The sequence below is a fragment of the Gorilla gorilla genome, chromosome 5 (genome assembly GCF_029281585.2).
Source record: "Gorilla gorilla gorilla isolate KB3781 chromosome 5, NHGRI_mGorGor1-v2.1_pri, whole genome shotgun sequence".
NCBI lineage: Eukaryota > Metazoa > Chordata > Mammalia > Primates > Hominidae > Gorilla > Gorilla gorilla.
The window spans coordinates 50,713,672-50,739,499 of record NC_073229.2 but is presented as its reverse complement, the minus strand read 5'-3'; the positions used below and the strand labels follow the sequence as shown (position 1 = coordinate 50,739,499).

Sequence of the window (25,828 nt, the reverse complement as noted above, 5' to 3'; positions counted from 1 at the left end):
TACTAATATACTACAGAGCCATAGTAATCAAAACAACATGGTACTGACATAAAAACAGATGCACTGACAAAATAGAGAGCCCAGAAACAAATCCACACATTCATGGTCAATTGATTTTCAACAAAGATGCCAAGAACCAACAATGGGTAAAGCATAGTCTCTTCAATAAATGGTATTGGGACAACGGAATATCCACATGTAGAAGAATGAAACTAGACTGTCATCTCACACCATATACAAAAATCAACTCAGAATAAAGGCTTACACAGAAGACCTGAAACTGTAAAACTACCAGAAGAAAACATAGAAGAAAAGCTCCATGACATTAGTTTGGGCAATAATTTTTTGATATAATCCCAAAAGCACAGGCAACAAAAGCAAAAATAGACAAATGGGATTATATCAAACTAAAAACCTTCTTTTTCTTACAGCCAAAGAAACAATCAATAGAGTGAAGAGACAACATATGGAATGGGACAAAATATTTGCAAACCATATGCTTGATGAGGGGTATAGGAATCCAAACAACTCAATAGCAAGAAAACAGCCTGATTTTAAAATGAACTAAGGATTTGAAAAGACAGTTCTCAAAAGTTGACATACAAATGGCCAACAGGCATATGAAAAAAATGCTCGACATAGCTAATCAGAGAAATGAAAATTAAAACCACAATGAGATACCATCTCACAACTGTTAGAATGACTATTATCAACAGACAGGTAACAAGTGCTGGCAAGGGTGTGGAGAAAAGGGAACCCTTGTACACTGTTGGTGGGAATGTAAATTATATAGTCATTATGGAAAACAGTATGGAGACTCCTTAAAAAATTAAAAATAGAACTACCATGTGATCCAGCAATCTCATTTCTGAGCATACACCCAAAGGAAATGAAATCAACACTTCATAGAGATACTTATGCTCCATGTTCATTGCAACATTGTTCACAATAGCTAAGATATGGAAACAACCTAAGTGTGTATCAACAGATAAATGGATAATGAAAATGTGGTATATACACACAATGGAATACTATTGAGCCTTAAAAAAGAGGAAGATCCTGTCACTCACAACAAAAATGGATGAACTTGAAGAACATTATGTTAAGTGGATATGCCACAGAAAGACAAATAACACATAATCTCATTTATATGTGAATCCAAAAAAGTTGAACTCATAAAAGTAGTGAATAGAATGGTGGTTATTAGGAGCTGAAAATGCTGCTGGTTGGAAAGATGTTTGTCCCAGGTTACAAAATTTCAGTCAAATAGGAGGAATACGTTCAAGAGGCCTAGTGTACAATGTGGTGAATATAATTAATAACAATGCATTGTATTCTTGCAAATTGCTAAGAGAGTAGGTTTTAAGTGTTCTCACCATAGAAGTATATAATGCATATATTAATTAGATCAATTTAACCATTCCACAATGCATACATATTTTAAACATCACGTTGTACATGATAGGTATATATAATTTTTCTTTGTCAATTAAAAAAGCAAATAACTTGGTTTAAAAATGGACAAAGTCCTCCCCCTCCCCCTCCCCCCGGTCTCCCTCTGATGCCACCAAAGTTGTGAAAGCCGAGGCTGGACTGTACAGCCGCCATCTCAGCTCACTGCAACCTCCCTGCCTGATTCTCCTGCCTCAGCCTGCAGAGTGCCTGGGATTGCAGGCGCGCGCCGCCACACCTGACTGGTTTTTGCATTTTTTGGTGGAGACAGGGTTTCGCCGTGTTGGCGGGGCTGGTCTCCAGCTCCTGACCACGAGTGGTCTGCCTGCCTGGGCCTCCTGAGGTGCGGGGATTGCAGACGGAGTCTCACTCACTCAGTGTTCAATGTTGCCCAGGCTGGAGTGCAGTGGCGTGATCTTGGCTTGCTACAACCTCCATCTCCCAGCCGCCTGCCTTGGCCTCCCTAAGTGCCGAGATTGCAGCCTCTGCCCGGCCGCCACCCCGTCTGGGAAGTGAGGAGCGTCTCGGCCTGGCCGCCCATCGTCTGGGATGTGAGGAGCCCCTCTGTCTGGCTGCCCAGTCTGGGAAGTGAGGAGCGCCTCTTCCCGGCCGCCATCCCATCTAGGAAGTGAGGAGCGTCTCTGCTCGGCCGCCCATCATCTGAGATGTGGGGAGCACCTCTGCCCCGCCGCCCCGTCTGCGATGTGAGGAGCGCCTCTGCCCGGCCGCGACCCTGTCTGGGAACTGAGGAGTGTCTCTGCCCGAACACCACCCCGTCTGGGAGGTGAGGAGGGTCTCTGCCCGGCCGCCCCGTCTGGGAAGTGAGGAGCCCCTCTGCCCCGCAGCCGCCCCGTCCGGGAGGTGGGGGGCAGCCCCCGCCCCGCCAGCCGCCCTGTCCGGGAGGGAGGTGGGGGGTCAGCCGCCGCCCAGCCAGCCGCCCCGTCTGGGAGGGAGGGGGTGGCGCCTCCGCCCGGCCACTGCCCCGTCTGGGAGCTGGGGAGCGCCTCTGCCCGGCCGCCCCGTCTGGGAAGTGAGGAGCCCCTCTGCCCGGCCACCACCCCATCTGGGAGGTGTACCCAACAGCTCATTGAGAACGGGCCATGGTGACGATGGAGGTTTTGTCGAATAGAAAAGGGGGAAATGTGGGGAAACGAAAGAGAGATCAGGTTGTTACTGTGTCTGTGTAGAAAGAAGTAGACATGGGAGACTCCATTTTGTTCTGTACTAAGAAAAATTCTTCTGCCTTGGGATGCTGTTAATCTATAACCTTACCCCCAACCCCGCGCTCTCTGAACCATGTGCTGTGTCCACTCAGGGTTAAATGGATTAAGGGCGGTGCAAGATGTGCTTTGTTAAACAGATGCTTGAAGGCAGCATGCTCGTTAAGAGTCATCACCACTCCCTAATCTCAAGTACCCAGGGACACAAACACTGCGGAAGGCCGCAGGGTCCTCTGTCTAGGAAAATCAGAGACCCTTGTTCACATGTTTATCTGCTGACCTTCTCTCCACTATTGTCCTATGACCCTGCCAAATCCTCCTCTCCGAGAAACACCCAAGAATGATCAATAAATACTAAAAAAAAAAAACATTAAAAAAAAAAAAAAACATTAAGTACTGAAGACAATTGTACCATAAAAAAAAAATGGACAAAGGACTTGAACAGATAATTCTTCAAATAATATATACAAATAGCCAACAAGTGTATGCAAATATGTGTAACACCATTAATTATTAGAGAAACATTAATCAAAACCACGATGAGATAGATATTATCTCACAGCCATTAAGGTGGCCACTACAAAACCAACCCAACAAAAAAAAATAACAAGTGTTAGCGAGGATGTCAAGAACTGGAATCCTGGTGCACTGTTGGTAGGAATGTAAATGGTGCAGCCACCATGGAAAACAGTATGAGATTTCCTAAAAAGTTTACTAATAAAATTATCACATGATTCAGCAATTCCACTTCTAGATACATACCCAAAGGAAACAAAATCAGCATTTCATAGAGATATTTCTGCTTTCATGTACATTACAGCATTATTTACAATAGCCAATGGGTGTTAACAACCCAAAAGTTTATTGACAGATAAATGAATAAAGAAAATGTGGTGTGTATATATATATATATATATATATATGTGTGTGTGTGTGTGTATATATATATATATATGTATATGCAGTGGAATATTATTCAGTCTTAAAAAAAGAAGAAATCCTGTTACATGGTACAACATGGATGAACATTATGGTAAGTGGAATAAGCCAGTCACAAAAAGATAAATACTGTATGATTACACTTATAAGAGATATCTAAAGTCAAAATAATAGAAACAGAGTGGGGGTTTCCAGGAGCTGGGAAGAGCAGAAAATAGGGAGTTGTTTCCTGAGTATAAAGTTTCATTTTGCATATAAAAAAGTTCTAGAGTTGTCACACAACAATGTGAATATTATTTACCCAACTGAGCTATACACATAAAAGGGTTAAGAGGATAAATCAGATATGGATGAGACTCAAGGTATGATTCATTGTGAGGCAAATTGCTCTCCAGCTGTGAAATCGAATATGCTATTTGCTTCCAAAATATAATGATGGGACAGGCATAGGATAGAAATTCTTATTCCAAAAGGAAGAAATGGGAGAGAAGAAAGGTCCTGAGCAAGTCAAGTTTCCAGAATAATCTTTTTGAATCAAGGTTATGCCCTCCAGGCACACTGGGGAGGTGGCCTCTGCCTCATGGCTTTGTGCAGCCCTGCCGTCATAGTTGCTCCCTTTGGTGGCCCTACCTCTGAGGCAGCTGTGTGCCCGAGGCTCTCCCAGGCTGAAATTGTATACCAGTGGTTCAATTGGTCTAGGGCCTCAGGAGTGGCCTTACCCTACTGCTTCGCTGGGCATTGTGCAGTGCAATCTCTCCATGGTGGCCCTGCACATGGTGGCTTTCTGCCTATGCTCTGTGGCTTTCCAGAGCATCCTTTGAAATCTAGGTGGAGGTTACCATGCCCCCACAGCTTTTCAGAGCACAGCACACACTAAACCAGGATCTGTTGGAGCCATACCTGGGGTAGCCTAGGAGCCCTGTGATGGAGTATGGAGAGCAGAGCCTCTGGGTGGCCCATGATAGTGAGTGCTGAAGCCCCACAAGTACCTGCAGCCCCTCCTTTGAAATCATTCTGTCCCTCATGCCCTTGTATTCCGCACCTCGGATAGGAGTGGCAGCCCTGATCTGAAATGTCTTTGGGTCATTCTTTCATTGCCTTGATGAATAGCACCCAGATTCCACTGAGATGGTTGATCCATACTAATTTCCTCATCCGATGGTTACATAGACACACCATTGGTGTTCTCTCCTGAACATGCTTTCTTAGTTTTCAGAATATGGATAGGCTGAGAAGTTTCTTAATCTTTAAGTTCTGCTTCCTTTTGAATTAAAATTCTATCTGGTGCCATCCCCTGATCTCAGCGGCAGGGGCTGACAAGCTTGAATCCAGAGGGTGAACTAGAGGAGGCGGGGGGCATCTTCTCTCCTGCCCTGGTGAGGAGCTGCAGCAAGCTCCCCGCGCCTCTCCTCCCTGATCCACCGGTCACCACAGCCCACGTGATCCAGGGAAGTTGGGGTGCCCCACCTCACCCCACACCTGGCTGGCCTGGACGCGAGGTCCCCTAGCCCCTCAGGGTTCCAGCACCACTTGTGTAGGTCCATCTGCAGTGGGCCACGTGTGCGCATTGGGCGGGGGGACCACACCAGCATCTAGTTTTCAGCAGAAACTTATTGAGTGAGGAAGAGCTAAAGGTAAGTGAGAAAGGGTGATTAGTTAGCCAGGGCCACCATAACAAGATACCACAGGCTGGGTGGCTTAAATTTAAACTTATTTTCTCAGAGTCTGGAAGTCCAAGATCAAGTTGCCAGCAAGGTGGGTTCCATTCTGAGGCCTCTCTCGCTGGCCTAGAGATGACTGCCTTCTCACTGTGTCCTCACAGGGCCTCTGTGCATTTGCTCTCCTGGTGTCTCTTCCTCTTCTTATAAGGACACCGGTCCTTATAAGGGGCCTTAGGGCCCCACCTGGATGACCTCGTTTCACCTTAATTACCTATTTAAAGGCCCTGTCTCCAAAGCATTCACATTAGGTGTTAAGGTTTCAACATAGGAATTTCGAGTTGTGGGGAGGGATAAAATTCAGTCCTTAACAGAGGTATAGCTCCTGGAATAATTAAACTTGCAAACAATAGCAACGGCACTTTAGGGCAGGAGCATGACCCTAAGCCATGGTTTCTCAACCTGGCACCATTGCCATTTTAGGCTGAATAATTCTTTGTGCTGGGGGCTGTCCTACACAGTGCAAGATGTTTAGCAACATCCCTGGGATTCACCCACCAGATATCAATAGTGCTCCCCTCTCCTAGTGTGAGAACAAAAATGTTTACAGACATTGGCAAATATCCCCTGTGAGGCAAAATCACTCCTGGTGGATATTGCTGTAAGCACAGGGTTTCTCTCTTTCAGCAGGAACAAAGTGTAGAAGGACAGATTTCCTCCACAAAAGCTTCATAAGTTTAAATAGGCCATAAATATCCTTGAGCTCTCTTAGCAGTCGCTTCAAGTTTCTGTCACCCTTGTGTGTGTGTGAGTAGATTATATATATATGTACATGTTTTGAGAATTTACACATTTCACTTTTGGGATTAACAGGTTCCCACAGGTTTATTAGCCTTGGTATGAGAGAGTCTGCTTTTCTACTTATGTTAAACTTACCACCTTCAAAGTTTAAAAGACTCTCCCTGTTGTGTATTTCAGGATTTGGTAAACAAGATTAATGTAGTCTGACTTTTTCCAAGATTATAGACTTGCACCATATATGCTGTCTACAGTGGACATCTTTTATTCCTCTCATAGTGACCACCCCGTTCCCTAAATTGTTTCTGTTGTTTCTAAAGCTTTGTCATCTCCCTATGTCTTCTCCGAAACTCAGGACCAGTGGTGGAAGGCACTGTAGGAGCAAGTGGGCACACTCCCAGGGGCTGAGCCTGGATGGATAGGGTCAGGAAGGAGGATGGACTTGGAAGGTCACACCAGAGGCACCAGATGATGTGATGGATGAAAAGGCACATTAAAAAGTAATACGTACGTTACAAATGCAACTCCTTTTGTGATAATTATTGTATCAAATTGGGCATTTCTGAGCTTACCCTGTTGTTCTCCAAAGAAGTTGGCTAAGGCTGTTCTTATTTTTTCTTTAACCTTCCTGCCACTCTCAGATCAAATTTATTTGCTACACTAGTGCCAGGTTAATAGTCCTAGAACACAACCATGATCATCTCACCTCCTCTTCAAAAACCTTCACTGTCTCTCCACTGCCTGCAAAGTCCCACATCCTGAGCCTGGCATTGCAGTTGTCTACAGTCTTTCCTCAGCCTAACCTCCCTCTGTGTCCTTACAAACACGCTGTGCTCCAGACAGACTGGACTTTGACATGACATATAAAAAATGTTTTCACATTTTCCCCTCTACACCTTTCAAACCGTTTATGGTGCTAGTATGATTCCCTCCTCAATCCAAGAGCTCTCTATTTTGAGGCAGAAAACAAGAGGCCCAGAATCAATTAGCATCAGTTTCCTGCCTTCACTTTCCTATGGCACTAAGTCAAGTCAGATTGGCAAAGCCTTTATAGCTGGTCCCAGCCTGACTCTCTGCCCAAACCTACTTACTAAATGCTCTGGAAATGAGGGCAGTCCCACTCCAGGTTGGCCTCATGAAGACATCTCAGTCCCATCAAACTTCCCCTTGGCTTTGAGACTAATCCACGCTGGCCGTGTATACAGTTTTTCTCTAGAATCCGTGTGTGTTTATCCCCTGAAGTTCTATCATGTCCTTGGATTATCACCACACCATTGATGCTGCTTCTGTCTCAAAGGACACTTTGGACTCTGCCTGTCCTTGCCATCGCCTGTCTGGGCAGTAGTCTGTTTAACTCTAAGCCCCGAAGTCCTCTCTACCCTCCTGGACTAAGTTTCTCAGATTTGTTCAGTTTGGTGGCAACAATGCTTCCTACTTAGTTGCTAAGACAGGAGTGACCCTCTGGTCTGGTCTCTGAGATTCTCTAGGGACCTCACAGCCTGGATGGCCTCCTGGGAGCTTGCCTGGCCTTACACTGAGCTGCAAACCATGAGAGGAAAGCTATTCAGCCCCTCCAATTAAAGAGATTGCCTCTAAGTCCCCTACAGAGTTCCTCTTTCCTCGTGTCTGAGGGTCTCCTCTGGGTCATGTGTCTTTTGCAGAAGACTAGCAGTGAATTGCCATGGGATTGATAACAGAGCCCTCTGGGCTCAGTGGCCAGCTCTGTCCTTTTCCTTGGTCTGTCTCTGATTATTTACAAACATATGACTTTCTAGCCCCGTCAGGGAGGTTGTCTTTTGGAATGAGAGCTATATAAACAAAAAAGATTAAGAACTTAGTAATGGAGTTAATTTTCACCAAGAACGGAGGCAAGCCATTTCCTCATGAAACTTTCCAGAGAGCAGGAGATGCAGCTCTCTGAGAAAGGAAGGAAATAGTTCCAGGGAGGGGCTGCTGTTTTCTGGGCCGCTTTGTATGAGACGGGAAAGTGAAAGCAGAACCGACGCAACCTCATGGAAGGCTATTTCTGCTGTAAGCACCTACTTCTCCATAGAGAACACTCTCCATGCCCTCGTGGGCCAATGGGCAGTGTGAACTAAGAGTGTTCATTTGTGTCTGGCAGAATATTTCTCAAGAAGGGTCTGGTAGCCGGGCAAGCCACAAAGTTGGAGACACTGTTTGAGTGGAAGTAGACCAGTTTTTTCTAGTTGCTTGTTTTCATCAAGCAAGAACCACATATAGGTAAAAAGCAATTTTAAAAACTGATTTTTGGTTTTGAGAAAAGTCAAACGTGTAAAACATTTGTGATTGCATAATAAAGCTGCATGTCTAAGAATATAAATATTTTATAATAGATTAGCTATTACACAAAAACATTGAAATATCTTTTAATTTTTCATTTTGATCAGATGAAGAGAGCCAAAGAAGGAAAGTGAGTGTACAGAAATGGAAAAAGAAGTGGATTAATGTAGAGAAAGAAGAGATATCTAGAAGAATAAAATTGTGGCCCTGAGGAGAGAGGAGGTGGAATGGTTAGATTTTGCTCTCCATTAATAGAAGACCAGGTTGCTGTATTCAAAAGGTCTGGGAAGAAGAAAAGATGTGACAGCTACTAAGCACCTAGTAGATGCCAAGGATTGTTCTTTGCTATGTTAGGCATAATTAGATGACTAAGAATTGAAGCTATACAAATGAATGTTTGATCAAGGAGACATTGTTAGCTGGGGACAGATCCCTAGAGACACTCTGCATTTATAGATTCCCAGAGGAGCAGAAGCCCCAGAATGAATGATCTGAATGATGTCAGGAAAATCAGAGGAGTGTGATGTCTTGAAATCTGAATAAGGAGAGATTTCAAGAAAGTGGAATGATCTACTGTGATGAAAGCAGCAGAGAACTCCATGAAGATAAAGATTTGATGACCTTGGCAATCAATTTCTGTCCCACTGAGGTCATGGACAAGGAAGTCAGACTGCGGTGCAGCTGAGAATGAGTGGGAGGGGAGACAGAGGAAACACAGAAGTGTAACATTTTCTTTAAGGAACATGGGAAGAGTAAAGAAGAGAGATGAGGGTGGAAGCTAGGGAGAAGAGAAGAGCATTAGGGACAAGGAAGATTTGAGCCTAAATTCTAAACTGAAGGGAAGGATCCGACAGCAGGGGGCTGATTAGAGTTAACAGAGAGATAGAAGGGAGGACGGCTGAGACAAGCTCCCAGGGGAGGCAGGAGTGAAGGTCTCGAGTGCATAACTGGAGGTCAGGGTTAGCCTGGAGCAGGAAGAGCCCCAGCTTCTGAGACTTGAGGAAGAAGAAGAAAGAGAAGCCAGGGTCTCCAAATGGTCAGAATGTCGCTGATGAAGGGTGTGCCTGACCAATTTTCTTGATGAAGTAAGAGCCAAGGAATTCCTGCTGCTATGTAGAACTGAATGTGGAGTGAGAGGAGAGTGAGGTTTGGAACTTTCACAAGGAGACTGGGGTAATTAATTAATTGATCAGTCAATCAATTAAATGGTTTGCTGCCTCTTTTCTCTTTCTATCAATTCAAGTCAATCCTGCTTTCACCGGGCTCCAAAGCAAAAACTGTGCCTGCTTGCCATTAGTCATAGATAAGGCACAATCCTATTACATTAGCAGGACATCTGCGGCTTTCACAATTTGACACCAGCCTGTTTTCTAAGCCTCGTCTCCTCCGGCTCCTCATTTACTTGGCCATGCAGCAGTCCCCTGCCCACCATATGCTTTGAGGCCTCTGTGCCTTTGCCCAGGCCATCTTCTCTCCTTGCAAGGCTCTCATCCTCTTCTCCGCATCAGTAGACTTGTATTTATCCTCCAAGGCACAGTTCAAATGTCATCTTCTCTCTAGCTTCTCCTACCTAGGGCAGAATTAAGAATTCCCTTTTGTGTATTACACAACAATTTATTTATTGTTGTTATAGCAAACATGGGAAATTGCTATTTCAAATACATGGTGTCAGAAGCTGCTTTCATATTCTGGAGATGTAATTAATCTCAAGGAGGAAATTGACTTTTGATTTAGAAAAACACGTTAATGCGCCATTTCATTATAAATGAAATACCCAAAGCTTGTATAGACAGAAGTTACATGTTTCTGTGAAGCATATGGGGATATATGTTATTATAAAAACATTAATTTACTAGAGGTCTTAATGTTTTCCTTTTGCACTTCTTTAGATGTGACCTTATGCCTATTCACCCAGGGGAAAATTTGGATTTTTATCACAGAAGACCAAAAGCAAACAATATTCCAAAACAGAATATTGACAGCTATATCAAAGTCATAGTCTTAAAAATTAGACATTGGTAAGAGAAAAGGGAGTTTCTAAATTTACAAAAGTCTAGGTCCTTAGAGCTCTCTGCTGGGGATTCATTCTAGACTGAGATCACCTCTTTTGGGAGGTGGGCACGCACTGGCCACTTCTGTGTTCCCGAGATCTTAGAAACACCAGAACCCTCTCCTCTCAACCCTCTGCTACCTCCACATGGCACTAGAGCCCACAGGATCTACCTTGGATCTACAGCTTGGATCTACCCACACACATTCTAGAGTCTCACGGGATCTTCTAGGGATATCCCTGGTCTGATAAAGAGACACTGCCTGTGGATATTTTCCTTTGCTATCCCAATTGCACTCTCTGTTTTTGTGAGGACACTTGGGAAGATGAAAAACACTCTGTCACCATTGTCATCTTCTCCCTGTATCACCAACATCTGACAAATCAAATATTACTTATAAGCTACTATGAAAACAAAAGGAAAGGCAAATTAACCAACATTTTCAGAAGTCTTCAAAAGTTGTAAAAACCATTAAATTCAATGTAAAAGGACAAAACTTTAAAGTCAAGTTTTTGGCAAATTGATAAAATTGGAGAATTGATGATTTGATGTATTAATTTCTGATTAGTTGATGGGTTGATTTTAGTGAGTTGACGTGTAGTAAATTGGTGTTCAGGATGGTCATGGAGAGGCTTGAACTGGCCTGGAGCCAGGGGCCACAGCCCAGAACACACGGACCCAGGATCAGGCTGCAGCCTCGCCAAACTGGAAGGATGTGAGTAGGAGCAGAGCCACGCTGGGGCCACCAGCAGGCAAGGTGGCTGAGCCCCACTGCCCTCGTCAGGGATAATCAATCGCAGATTAGACCAGCCACGGAAATGTTGGCGAGCGATGGGGACAGGCCAAGGAACTGGGGGCAGAGAACCATCAGAAAAGAGAAAAAATGCCACCTAGACCCAGCTTCCCACAGCCAGCACGCTCTGTAAGTTCATCCTCTGCCCCAGGATGTCATTCCCAAAAGGGGGAGGGAGAGGGGGAGGAGAAGAAACCGTGAAAGATTGTGCCTTTCCCAGAAGACATTTGAAGTTTTTCAAAAATACCTCCTTTAAACAGGAAGGGCTGTATCTATGCCTTTCGATGGCCAATTTTGGGGTTTTCCTACCATCATTTGGAATTGTTGCTCCAGAGTGTAATGAGACCAGTTATATATTTTTAAAGTTACTTTTCTTTTCACAAATAAGTTTTAATGTATAAATTTCAAACTATCTGCTGATATAAAGGAAGAGTGATTTTAGCTTAGAATTTCCCAGGAGACAGAGGTTGGAACTCTGGCATTTAGAGAAGTCAGGAGACGGGAGGGGAAAGTTCTAAGGGAAGTGAGCAGTTCCCAGCCAAAGGGCAGAAGTCCAGAGTTTGAAAAGTGATGGCCAGCAAGAAATCTGCTGTGCTGGGGAGCTGCCCCCAAATGACCACAACAGTCTGCCCAGGGCAGGAGGCTGGTGCAGGAGATACCATCAACTCCATATGTAAGCACACATTTGCATCACTTCTCTGTCCAGGAATTATCAGACATTCTGGTGACAGCAGTGAGCCATTTGAATTCCTGCAATTAGACAGGCACTTGAAACTGCTTAATTACTAGGGAAAGGATTGCCCCAGAAAGTTGCAGACCACATGAACATTTATATTGCACATTAATGGACCTTCTCCTTTTTCCACCACGTATTTAGTTCTGTGTACAGACTTCCAAGACAGCCATTCTTGTTGGCAGGAACCATAATTGTGGTCCCAAAGCCTAGCACGGCACTTAAAGCAAAATAGATTAAAACAGAGCGATGCACCAGCAAACAGTCAGATCTAAGGTCCAGAATGGAAAAATTCAATGGTAAGGTCGCCCTCTGGTGGAATATCTAGGTAGTAACAGGAAAGGACTTGAAGACTCTGGCAAGCTGGCTACTTAAATGTAAAAATCTCAGAAAAGGAGCCAGTGGCCAACTGGTAGCCAACCAAGAGCACCCAGAGCAGCGCTGTCCAGTAGAAATATAATGGGAGCCTCTTAATTCAATTTCAAATTTTCTAGTAGCTACAGTTAAAAAGCAATAAGAAACAGGTGAGATTAATCTAATACATATTTTAAACCGCAAATATACAAAAAATTGCAAACTGAACATTAATTAATATAGAAATTACTGAGATTATGTATATACATTTAATTAAGTCTTCAAATCCCAGGGCATTTTATACTTAGAGTATTTTTTTGGCTTAATAGCTACAGGCGGCTGGCGGCTACTGCACAGGACAGCACGGTCCTTGAGGAAGGGGATCATGTCCTGCTCTTCTGTGCTCCCAGAGCAGCACACAGTGCCTAAGTCACATCAGGTGTCCTATAAACATGTATTTAATGAAGACTATCCCCCAACACCTACCTGAACTTGTCAGGCTCCAAAGAACATGACAACTTTACCTCAAAGTCAGCATTTTAGACAATTTAGAACAACTGGATTTGTGTCATTTTTAAAGGACACTTTAGTAAGTTTTTGTCGAATCTGTGTTTGCCTCATTATTAGACTCTAGTCCCAATAACAGTACCTCTCCCTAGAGTCAGGGTTATCCACTTTATTCACTTTTCTTTGTTATCATTGACTTATTTATTTAATAACGTGCTAGCGTTTAGGGGGAAAAGGAAGATTGTGTAACAAAGATTCAATCATCCATGATCCCTTCTTACAGGCCCTTTCCATCTAGGAGGGAATGTGGACCATACATATACATTCCAAGAAAACAAATAATGAGGAAGCCCTGGTGAGACTGAAAGGTGTTCTGAACTGGGTTGCTTGCTGGCTGTGGCTATGAGAAGGTTCCTGGAACCTTCTGCTCTTGCCTCCCCGGTGTTGGCCTTGAGCAATCACTGCCTGCTCCCTGCTGCAAAAAACGATGGCAAGATCCTGATTGCCTGTCCAGCTGTTGAGGGGTGGGTGAGAAAATCCAAGCTGAAATCCTGCTGGAGTGGGAGGAGCTGGGGACTGCCCTAGTCATTGCCTCCTCTGCCACCCCAGCTATCAGTGCTCCCTACGCCTCCTAGTGCTCCCACCCTGAAGTCCTGACCTGAAGTGACACCCAAAGGGTAGTGACTATGGTTTTGCGCTGGCCTAGGACTCCAGCTGGCCCTCCTTTCTCTTTACACACATGACACTAACACAGATGGCCACTAGTGGGTCAAAATAATACCTTTAGGGAGTGCCGACACCTCAAAAGAAAAACAGCAAACAGGACCATCTATGTCCTTGAAAGAAGTGGTAGAAAATATAGACCAGCCGCTTAAAATGAGCATTAAAAGTGCACTTTAAAAGTCAGAAGCTATTATAATATGAAAAAAATAGAAAATATAGGGAAAACACCTATAGGTGTAAAAAATATATATAATAGTCAAAGTAAAAGCCACATTAATGGGATAAATAGTGGGAGAGATGCAACTGAAAAACAAAACAGAAAGATGGAGGACTACACTGAGGAGCTAGTTCAGAACAAAAGAGGGAAGAATTGAGAAGTCATCAATAGAAAAGTCAGGGGAAAAGGAGGAGAGAATTATCCAAATATAGATTATATGAGTTTCACAAAGACAAAAAATAGAGAGAGGAGAAAAATAGTTAAAGAAATAAAAAGATGAATTCCCAGAATTAAAAGATAGAGAAGATCCATAATGTCTTACAGAGAGAAGGAAAAACCCACTCTAGACACACTAGCAAAATTTAAAAATATCAAAGACAATGAGAAAATTCTAGAAGATTCCAGCATGAAAGACTGACATGGGATTTTCTAACTGTGACATTGGATGCAAAAAAAAATTTGGAATGATGTTATTTAGAATATTAAAGGGAAAAAACTTCAAATAGTATGTAATACACAGCTAAACTTTATTCAAAAGTGCTGGTATAATTTTAAAAAATTATCAAGCATACAAGACTTTAGAAGGTTTGCTATGCAAATTCCCACATCTGAAAGGTTTTGGAAGAATTCTAATCAGAGAACGCATTCTAGAAGGTGCCAAAAGATATGAAAAGTAATGTTGACCAAATAATTTGGTGAAGGAGAAAATATGTGAATAAATTTGAAAGCATGCTAAAGTTCTTATCCAGTCAGAGGGAAGATGGAGAAGGTATCGGTGACACTTAAAAAAAAAAAAAAAAGGCAATGAAGATTAAAAAAGAAAACTTGGCCGGGTGTGATGGCTCACGCCTGTAATCCTAGCAGTTTGTGAGGCCGAGCCGGGCAGATTGCCTGAGCTCAGGAGGATAAGCCTGGGCAACACGGTGAAACCCCATCTCTACTAAAATACAAAAAAAAAAAAAAAAAATAGCCAAGCATGGTGGCATGCACCTGTAGTCCCAGCTACTCGGGAAGCTGAGGCAGGAGAATCGCTTGAACCCGGGAAGCAGAGGTTGCAGTGAGCCAGCCAGATCATGCCACTACACTCCAGCCTGGCAACAGAGCGAGACTCCGTCTCAAAAACAAACAAACAAAAAAACTTTAAAAAATAGAAATATTGAAATAAATAAGGTATTACAAACAAGCCCAAGTGCATCAATATTCACAATAAACACAATCAGAATGCAGCAAAGACAGTGCCATGTGCTCACCAAACCATTATATCTTCCTGCACACATAGGTAACGTACATTTTTCCATCCCCGTGCGCCTATGTGGGGTCATTGTTTACTTCTTGCCACTGGAATGTGAGCAGAGATGGCAAATAGTTTCTGGTCCAAAACCATGGAAACAATGTGCCTTTCCCAGGTTCTCTCTCCTACCTGCAAAGCTAGGAGTTCATGAAGTGCTTTTCAATAATAGAGATGCAAAGTGGAGCTTAGCCACCTTGAGGCATGTTTTGGAAAAGAGCTACAGAGTGCCCAACCTGCCTTGAACTACACGTGGCTAAAAAATAAACCTGTGTTTTGTTAAACCAGTGAGGCTTCAGTGTTTGTCTCTTGCAGAAACAAGTTTGCTCACTTTGACTACCATATGAATTGAACATAGGTTAGAAGACAGAGATCGTCAGATTGAATCAGAAGCAAAAATCTATATTTATGACATTTCAAGGGCTACATCTAAAGCATAAGTACAAAGGAAGAGTAAAAACAAAAGAGTAGAAAAAGATACAGTGAACAAATACCCAAAGACAGCTGTAGAACTTATTACTATCAGACAAGACAGAGTAGGACAGAAAGATTCTCAGGACAAATTGGGAAAAGGCTCAGTTCACCAAGACTGTAATAATTCCCAAGAGTAAACACCTTAATAACCTAAATGCAGAGAGGGCAAAAGTTGATTTAAAAATTAGAAACAAGTTGAAAAACCTACAGTCACAGTTAGAGATTTAAATATACCATTCATAGGCCAGGAATTGTGGGGCATGCCTATAGTCCCAGCTACTCTGGGAGGCTGAGGCAGGAGGATCGCTTAAGCCCAGCTGTTTGAGGCTGCAGTGAGCCATGATTACTTCACTGCCCTCCAGCCTGAGCAACAGAGCAAGGCCCTGTCTCTAAAAAATAAATAAATAAATGCACCACTCTTAGTTATGTATAGGTCAGTCCAAAGATAAAGAAAACCATAATAAATTAGAATGACAAAATCCACATGCTTGATCCAATAAACATGTACATGTATAAAATTCTGCATCACATTTATTAGAGCCCATGTGAAATATTTACAGAAGTTCACCACACTCCAAGCCATAAAGGATTATCATGTAATTAAATTATAAGTTAATAACAAAAAACATACTTTAAAAAATCTATGTATGTTTTCAAATAAAAAAACACCCGATACTCGACTGTTATTAACCAAAGAAGCAACATTCTTTATCATGAGTTTTTCATGGCTTTCCCATCTTTCATCTCATGGCTCCAGCTCCCACCTCACTTGGGGAGAGGTGAAGGTGGTAAGGGTCCTAACCAGGGCAGGACCAAAGCAGTGAAGACACTGTTCATTCATGCGCAGATATCTCCTAGGCACCTATTATGTGCTAGGCATTACGTAGACACTGTGGACTAGAAACAAAAAAACTAAGATTAGGGCTCCCCATAAACTGGGCCATGCAAATCAATTACTAGCTGTCATTTGATTAATTTGAAGTCAGAAGCTGTGTCTGCCCCACTTAAAATAGGCATCCCTTATTCATTGAGGAAAGAGCATTGGAGCAGGTTTTACCAGTCCACAGACTACCCGAGAACCACCTGGGGAGCATGCTGAAAACACAGGTTCCCTGGCCCTGCCTTGGAAAGGCTAATCTAACCCATTAAGTAAAGAGGAAACTCAGGAACACGTATTATAACGAACCCCCCAGGTGATTCTCATTTGGAACCAGAGACCCGCATGATTTCCTAGCTCCTTCCAAGTTGAAAATCATCGATTTCATGGTCTTTGACACATGGCCTAATTTGGTTAGATTTCTCTTTACACAGACGTTAGCTTTACGTTGTTGTTGTTTTGTTTTGTTTTGTTTTTTTAATATATATACTGGACTAAATTCTCCCAGTGCCTCTTATTAGGCGAGCCCAACCAGAAGCCAAAGGCAAGGGTGATGCCGTCCTCCAGCCTGTGTCAGCCTGGAGGAGGTGCCCGGGTCCTGGAGGGACCAACAGAGAGGACCAGCACCTCTGCCCTCCTCGGGGAGTCCACGGGAGCTCTTTACACTTTGCTTTAGACCAAACGACTCCAACAATTACACATTTTTTTCTTACACAATGAAATTAAATAATAATAAAAGAAAAATAAAATAACATTTTTGAAAGTGATTTAAAGTTTTAAGAGGTTTTTATTCCATTGTGTAGCCAATGTTTTCCTTTTAAAGATTATTGGTAAAGTTTATTTTACTTTCTAACTCAAAATTTGTCCACGGAAACTTCTTGGGAAAGTAGGATTCCCTGCATCGCAGATCGACACAGAGAGAGGATTTGTTGGAGCTCAGCTGCGCGGTGCTCTGACGGCCTTTTCTCTCTCCTCAGGGGGTCCCTTCTTGGAGGACGTGGTAATAGTTGGTCCAAGCCCCTCCCATCCTCCAAAACTTCCTTTGGCCTCTCCTGGGGGCCCAGTGAATCCTTCCACCTTCTCACCCCGGCTCTTTCCCTCTTTACCCAGCAACGGATACATTCACTCAGAGAATTTCTGTGATTGGCTGAAGACAGCAGGGGTCGCCCCCATCCTCGAATCTGTTTTCTTCTTCTTTACCTCCGCCTTGTTCCTGTCCTCACCACACGGACTGAGACTGATTTGATTAAAGCACCAGAGTGTAATGGCCCTCAGAGCAGGGCTGGTCCTGGGGTTCCACACCCTGATGACACTCCTGAGCCCGCAGGAGGCAGGGGCCACCAAGGGTGAGTGCGAGGGCGAGGAGGGTGTGGCGGGGAGCAGAGATTTACGGAGTTGGGTTACATGAGGAGGTGGCATGGAGGATGCTTGTTCCTCTCGCTCTCTGGTTTATGGGCAACTTCCTTCACCAAGAGACACCCAATCCCCCTCATCTCTGTCACATCCACTCTGGACCTAAATGAAGATGCAGCTCGGTCAGCTGCGCAGGTGCCCCAGTCAGCCTTTGCTGACGTTCAGATTTCTCCTCATTCCTTCCGCCTTCCTGAGACCCAAACCTCCACCCAACAGATGCCAGCAAGCACCCTGATTTCTCTACCACCCCTGGCCTGGAATGTGCCCGATCAAGTCCAGTTCTGTTGCAGTATTTATGCCCATGCCGGTAGTTAACTATTTACCTGTCTTTGTTCTTCGGGAGACATGAGCTGGGGTGCGGGTCTACAGATGGTTCATCTTTTTTTTCTTTTATTTCCCTGGCCCACCATTGTGCTGGGTGCATGCTAGTTCCTCAATAACTGTTGCTCAAACAACTTCATAGAGTTCTACAAGAATTAAAACTTAATCCCTAACTTCCAGAAAACTAGACAACAGTTATGGAAGAGCCACACTCAGTCATAATGCTCTGAGATGGAGGAATTGGGACATGAACCTTGACTTCTGACTCCTCGTCCAGTGCTCTTTGTAATGCCTTGAGTTGCCTCTTCCTATCCCCTTGGTCTCTGGGTCACTAACCTTAATTCTTACCCCTGCCAGCCGTGGCCTGTTTCCCCTCACACCCACCTGCACTGCATCTCTGTGCAAAGCTCCACTACTCTCCTGTCCTTAATCATTCCTCCTCATCCCACCCCCACGGTCCCACCAGCTCACAACACAGGGCCTGACAACACAGCCAGGGCAGATGACCACAGCCAAGATTTAAATTCTGGAACCCCAAGCATGATTTTAGGCAGTCTCTCCTCTTCCCATCCTGATATGCCAGACTGCACTGTCTCTGTGCCGACTGCAGTGTGCTGGGATGAGCCTCTTTCTTCCTGTTCTCTCTCCCTTTCTCTCTCCCAGGGCCAGCCCAGTGTCAGAACAGGACTCTGTCCCCACACAGAACCCAGGACGGGGCCCAGGCTCAGGGACTCAACAATCACATATTGTGGATGAGACAGACACATTTTTTTCTCTCTCCTTGACCCTGAACTCGCCAAACACAGCTGACCACATGGGCTCCTACGGACCCGCCTTCTACCAGTCTTACGGCGCCTCGGGCCAGTTCACCCATGAATTTGATGGGGAACAGCTGTTCTCTGTGGACCTGAAGAAAAGCGAGGCCGTGTGGCGTCTGCCTGAGTTTGGCGACTTTGCCCGCTTTGACCCGCAGGGCGGGCTGGCCGGCATCGCCGCAATCAAAGCCCATCTGGACATCCTGGTGGAGCGCTCCAACCGCAGCAGAGCCATCAACGGTACCGGCCCTCCCTCTGCCCACCCAGTCAGGCGGGAAGGTCCAGAGAAACTTCCTCCCAGTTCCTAGGGTCCCATCACTCTGGGGCGCGCTCTCAGCGCCCGCGCCTGTCATGCCCTGTCCCTTTCTTTCCCAGGAGGCTCCAGGTCTTCCCAGACCCCTTTGGCATCCCTCTCCTTGAGGAATGACACCTCTCACCCGGACTCCCGCCCAGGAACCAGTCAAATATAGGAGTTCCTGGCGTCCCCACTCCCTCCCCAGTCTCCTCTCCCTCTGTTTCCCTCCTCTCCTGCCCCAGTGGATACCCCAGAGCATCCCCTGCCCACAGATGGCTACAAAGGGGGAACGTCCCTTAATCCCAGTCCTAGTAAGGCCCTGGGGTGAGGGATGAGCCTGTGGACTCAGGGCCCATTCCTCCTAGTGCCACCACGGGTGACCGTGCTCCCCAAGTCTCGGGTGGAGCTGGGCCAGCCCAACATCCTCATCTGCATCGTGGACAACATCTTCCCCCCTGTGATCAATATCACCTGGCTGCGCAATGGCCAAACTGTCACTGAGGGAGTGGCCCAGACCAGCTTCTATTCCCAGCCTGACAATTTGTTCCGCAAGTTCCACTACCTGCCCTTCGTGCCCTCAGCCGAGGACGTCTATGACTGCCAGGTGGAGCACTGGGGCCTGGATGCACCACTCCTCAGGCATTGGGGTACGGAGCCCCCTCCCCATGCACCCTCCTGGCCCCAGGTTTCCTTTACTCTAGAATCCTTTCATATACCACCGACTCCTTCCTTTCTCTCCTAGAGCTCCAGGTGCCTATTCCACCACCAGATGCCATGGAGACCCTGGTCTGTGCCCTGGGCCTGGCCATCGGCCTGGTGGGCTTCCTCGTGGGCACCGTCCTCATCATCATGGGCACATATGTGTCCAGTGTCCCCAGGTGCAGAGGCCCCGGGAGTCTGGGGGGTGGGGGAGGAAAGTGGATGACTCTGAACAGGACGTGGGTGGAGAATCAGAGATTCTGTTGTGGGGAAAGAAGTCAGGAAAGAAATGGGCAGGGAGAAAAGAAGCAGAGGTGGGGTGAGAGAGTGAGGTTTTGGGGGAGGTGGGCACTCAGAGATAGGATCCCAGCATATTGAAATTGAGCAACCTCGATCGTATGTTTTCTGCTATTTTAGGTAATGATCCTTCTGAGAGAAATGACTTGTGGGAGACACCCTGCAGATCCTCATGGGTTTGTGACAGCCCCTGCGTGCTCAGTGCCCTTTAAGTGCATCCCGCTGTGCTGACTTTGAGTGGGATCAACATCTGTCCTACGGGTCCCCTCTTTTTTGGCCCCAGTATTCATGGCAGGGTTTGTTGGACACCTACTAGCTTCCCTTCCCATTCAACACACACACACATTCTTGCTCTACCCAAAGCTCTGGCTGGCAGCACTAAATGCTTTGGTGGTGTTTGCACTGTGTCCTTTTTAGGCCTTGGCCAGTTCTTCCAGGGGTGAGGCATGTGGTGCTGGGGATTGGCAGCCGTCCTGGGGCCCACACAAGTGTGCTTCTTTTGGCCCATTGTGTGTTACTTTGTGAATGAGCCATTTCACATGGACTTCATGAAATTTGCCTCCTGAGTTCAGGTTTACCCTGAAAGGGATGCAGATTATCCTGTTCCTCACGACCCCCTCAGCTAACAACAGTTCTGAAGGGTGCTGGGACAGGACAGGCTCATGGGGACTCCACTCCTGCCTGGGTTTACTCTGTATGAAGAGGCCACTGGTATCCTGCCATGATGTTATCTCCTTTTTCTACTTTCCCTAGAGTCCCATGCATGATAAAGAGAGGCACAAGGCTTGGATAAGGTGGCCACTTCCCTCAGTGGAGTCAGTCATGTCAGGTAGGAGGTGGTAGAGTCGGTCTGCAAGGTATCTCGTAAGAGGGGAGGTCCACCTAGACACACTCTAAATATGTGGCCTAGAAGATTTTGGTCTACTTTTCTGTGAACAAAATTTAAAACATACAAAGAGATAAATCACCATACCACATAGTTTATGTCAAGACCAAAATGAGCAATACAGATTACGGTTTTCAAACCAGAATGCACATAAGAACTGCTTGGGATCCTTTTAAAAGTACAGGCATTGGCCTGGTGCAGTGGCTCATTCCAGTAATCTCAGCACTTTGGGAGGCCAAGGGGACAGGACTGCTTGAGGCCAAGAGGTGGAAACCATCTTGGGCTACATAGAGAGACCCCATCTCTAAAAAGAAAGATTTAAAAATTAACCAGGCATGGTGGCTCGCACCTGTATTCCCAGCCACTGGGGAGGCTGAGGCTGGAGGAGTGCTTGAGCCCAGGAGTTCAAGGCTGCAGTGAGCCAAGATTGCGCCACTGCACTCCAGCCTAGGTGACAGAGTGAGACCCTGTCTCTAAATAAATAAATAAAATATAAAAATAACAGGCATCACCCAGACCTACTGAATTAGAATCTCGGGGGTGCAAGGGGCAGCAACAGGGAGGCTGTCTTTTTTGAGATGGGGTCTCAGTCTGTCACCAGGCTAGAGTGCCGTGGCATGATCTCAGCTCACTGCAACCTCCACCTCCTGAGTTCAAGCCATTCTCCTGCCTCAGCCTCCTGAGTAGCTGGGACTACGGGTGTGCGCCACTACACTCAGCTAATTTTTGTATTTTAAGTAGAGACGGGGTTTCATCATGTTGGCCAGGATGGCCTCCATCTCTTGACCTCGTGATCCACCCACCTTCCCTCCCAAAGTACTGGAATTACAGGCATTAGCCACCGTGCCCAGCCGAGGCTGTCATTTTTAACCGGCTCTGGATGACTCTGATGCAGCCATCCTGGACCTTGGCTGTGGTCTGGTAACTGGAACCCAGTGACGTAATCAGGTGCCACTGGGGGTCATGGGAAAGGGGGATCCCCAAGGTCTGAGGTGGACTAGGAAGGCTCTCTGAAGAACCTGGGTCTGTTAGGGCATCAGCCAATCAAGGTACAAGTAAATAGAGGCAAAATGAGGGTTTGGACTGGAGCAGTTGGTCCTGGAAAAGAAAGAAACCAAGAGATTATGGGGACTCAATGGGCTTCTTAAGAGAGAATAAGTTGAAATCAATGACCAGAAGACCCTGATGGAAGTGGAGGAGAATCATCTCAGGCAAACTTTTTGTGTGCCAGTAACAGAAACCCTCTTTGTGTGATCACATGCAAAGTATAGGATATTTGCAATATAGCCATGGGGAGGAGTGCAGGGCCCAAGGGTAGATTTTAGCCAGGCCTCCCAGGAACAGAACTCGGATCCAAAAAGCCCAGAGAAGCTAGAGCTGCCCCTCCAACACTCTCGGATCCACATGGTCTGTGTTCTCTAGACCCCCCTGCATGTTAGCGGTGTTCTCTCTCTGGACTGACTGTCCTTCTCAGTGAACATGTCCACCCGACAGCTCCTGAGTTTATATCATCTCAACCCTCACAACCCACAGAGGCTGTGTCTCCTAGTCACAGCTTTAAATTACTGGAAAAATAAATGACTGGCCAAACTTGGAGCAGGTGTCCATCCCAGCCCTGTGTAGTTAGAGCAGGAATCAAGATCTCAACACAAATGTGGCTGCCAAGCACTCAGCCCCGGGGCGAGGGGTCAAGTTCTTCTCAGAGAAAGAGGAATAAGTTGGTTCTCAGAAGACATCACAAGATACGTGTGTACCCAACAATCTCTGATCTCTGCTGATCTTTTGCTTAGACGTTAACTTGATGCATCATTGGAAAGGTGTTTCTCTCATCTCTGTCCTAAGGCTTGATAAAGTCATTAAAATTGTGTTCTTTTGACTAAAGAAATATGCTTTTTTTTTTCACTGTTGCATATACTACCCTGAAGTCACTGGAATTTCTAGGAGTAATTCCAGAGCTTTTAGATTTATGCATCTGTGTGTATACTCACATTTGTTTCTAGTCTCAAGGTACATAGTCTTTTATTTTAAAAAACAAGTTGTCCTCCTGCATTCTTGATCTTTCACTCTCTTTTAGAACAGACATCCAGTAGTCTCCTGTCCTTTGTATCCAAACTCTCCCTTTTTGCAGGGTCACCCTACAAATCATAAGCATGTCATCTCTCCTATATAACAAGAACATCAAATCCTCTGTCTGTCCTTGACCCAGTCTCCCTTCCACCCAAGCTCCTCCTAGTCACGCTCTCTGAGAGTGTCTGCGTGGACTGCCTCCAGATCCCCTCTTCCCATCCACTCTCTTTTGGTTTTAACTTTTAACCAAATTGTGTTATAGTTTAAAGAGTCAAATATTTCTACAATATTTGCTACAGAAATACCAGTTTCCAGCCCCCCCTCCCACCATATCCTCACCCTTACAGAAAATAACTTTCAATTGTTCTAATATGTTTTGTTGGTATTAACCTCCCATCTCTAAATAACATGTTTGTGTTGCTACATCTAGATTTTTCAGCTTTAGGCTTTATCTCTTTACCTCCTGCTGTGGAAGAGGGGGATTTAGATTTTTTTCATCCTCAAAGAACATCATGCCCCCTTTCCCATGCCCTTTCTTTTAATGTGACTATATTGTAATTTTTACAATATAGTAAAAGTTACTGTGTTTACTATGTTTCTATCAATATGATCATGTAATGGCAAACCATAGAGCAAACCTTGCTCACTCTTCCTTTTCTAGATGACTTCGTTTTCTCTGGAGTATGTAGTTGTCCTGTTTTCCTTTGTGTGGCTGTATTTGTACTTATTATTAATGAATCACAAAATTCCTCACAGTACAATCAAACACATCAGGTATTCTGTCAATTTTATCACCAGATATAACTCTCCCAGAACCTTCTGTCTGCTTCATTCTTAACTCTTTGCCCTTGATGATACAGCGGTCACTCTGAGGTCACTCTTCGCCATCCTCGTCAGGATTTACCTATCCTCCGAGTTGGATCTTCTGCTTCTTGTATCCAGTCATTGCCCTTTTGTAGTCTGCCTTATTTTAATGAGGCACCTCTTCTTTCCACTTCCTGAGAAACAGTGCATATGAGGAAAACTTTTTATGCTTCGTATGTCGGAAAATATATTTATTCTACTCTCACACTTGAATAATAGCTTCCACGGTTATAAAATTCAAGATTGGAAATCATTTCCATCAGAATTTTTAAGGCATTTCTCTATAATCCCTTAGCTTCCTGCGTTATTGTTGATAATCCAAAAGATATTGTGTCATGAAACTTTGTATGTAATCGTTGTTGTTTTTTTCTCTCAGAAGCTTATAGTATATCTGCTTTTTCCCTTCCTCCTTTAAATTCTTATAGGTGCTCCATTACCTACAAGATGAAGACCCTTCTCAAACTGTCCTCAGGGTATTTCTTTTTCTTTTTTTCTTTTCTTTTTTTTTTTTTTTGAGGTAGAGTCTCACTCTGTTACCCAAGCTGGAGTGCAGTGGTGCAATCTCAGCTCACTACAACCTCTGTCTCCCAGGTTCAAGCAATTCTCCTGCCTCACCCTCCTGAGTAGCTGGAATTACAGGCACCCCCCACCATGCCTGGCTAATTTTATTATTTTTAGTAGAGACCGGGTTTCACCATGTTGGCCAGGCTGGTCTCGAACTTCTGACCTCAGGTGCTCCGCCTGCCTTGGCCTCCCAAAGTGCTGGGATTACAGGCATGAGCCACCGCACCTGGCCTATTTTAACCATATGATAGCTCCTCCTGAAAATGATCAATGCTTAAGTCACAGAAAACTGTTGTCGCATGTTTACTCCTCCCTGCCTTTGCACAAACTATTCTCTGTGCTGGACCTGCCTTCCTCCACCAACCAGTTAAAATTCTACCTGTCCTTCCAGGGTCCAGATTAAATGTCACCTCTTCTGTGAAGCATTTTCAATCCCAGCCCCCAATATGCTGGCCACCCTGTCCCTGCAGTGCATACCACATTCCTCCCTGTGTCAGTTGACTGTGTATGAATTTGCCTTTGCCACTAACTGCTCCTCTAAAGCAAGAGAAGGCTGTGTCTTATAGTTCCAACACCCAGAACATAATGGGCATTGAAACACTGTAGAATTCTATTTAATTCAATTTTGTTTGCTTCAAATCCAGCCTGGTCCGACTGTCTGCAGCTGGTTTTAATAACATTGGCTACCGTTTACCCAACACATGCAATGTGCCCGGCCTTAATGCTTTTCACGTGTAGTGGATTTGAATCTTGGTCCAAAAGATTAATAAGATAGTGCACAGAGTGCAAAAAATAGTAAATGTCTTTAAATAATCGAAAATCTGATTCAAAACCTGCTCTTTAAAAAATCTTAAATCTGATTCAAAACCCCTGCCATGAGGCTGGTTTTAAATTCAATCTGTCTTTATTGGGGCTTCTGGTCTCTTACAGTTGTTCTAAGGGTCTGCGCCCTGACACAGTGCTGAGGCCTTGGAGAAGCCCCTGTTGTCTTCTCCAGTCCAGACTGTTTACTCCAAGCATGCCTGGGGCTTAACCTGTATGCTCTTTTCCAAGTGGAAGCTCTGCTGCTTCTGCACTAGGCTTGGGGCAGGGGAATCTTTAGTGAGGAGTGATCCCCAGTGCCTGGGAGCAGGACTGCAAAGATGCACCATACGGCCAACTTCCCCGTCCCTGGGAGGCCTCCCCACCTGCCTTGGCTGCTGCAAGGAAGCAGGGCTGTTTC

At 45.0% G+C, this 25,828-nt stretch overlaps 1 protein-coding gene across 2 annotated transcripts; it reads left to right on the top strand.

The window, feature by feature from the left end:
- The first annotated feature begins 17,509 nt into the window (after positions 1-17,509).
- Positions 17,510-22,992, top strand: LOC101140641 (HLA class II histocompatibility antigen, DO alpha chain). Of its 2 annotated transcripts, none has more exons than XM_019029204.4 (5): positions 17,510-17,731; positions 18,926-19,174; positions 19,595-19,876; positions 19,972-20,107; positions 20,346-22,992. In XM_019029204.4, the coding sequence occupies exons 1-5, from the start codon at positions 17,650-17,652 to the stop codon at positions 20,347-20,349; spliced, it is 753 nt and encodes a 250-aa protein (XP_018884749.2). In that variant the 5' UTR covers positions 17,510-17,649; the 3' UTR covers positions 20,350-22,992. The 2 variants fall into 2 exon arrangements, with proteins under 2 accessions (XP_018884749.2, XP_030868451.1); XM_031012591.3 differs by having other exon boundaries at positions 17,573-17,731; positions 18,783-19,174; positions 20,346-22,988.
- Positions 22,993-25,828: the final 2,836 nt, after the last annotated feature.

Excerpts from the sequence above, each read along its gene's own strand:
- LOC101140641 (XM_019029204.4), top strand. The coding sequence starts at position 17,650 with ATGGCCCTCAGAGCAGGGCTGGTCCTGGGGTTCCACACCCTGATGACA. Across the intron at positions 19,175-19,594 it reads CCGCAGCAGAGCCATCAACG|TGCCACCACGGGTGACCGTG; the intron begins GTACCGGCCCTC and ends CATTCCTCCTAG. Across the intron at positions 19,877-19,971 it reads ACCACTCCTCAGGCATTGGG|AGCTCCAGGTGCCTATTCCA; the intron begins GTACGGAGCCCC and ends TTTCTCTCCTAG.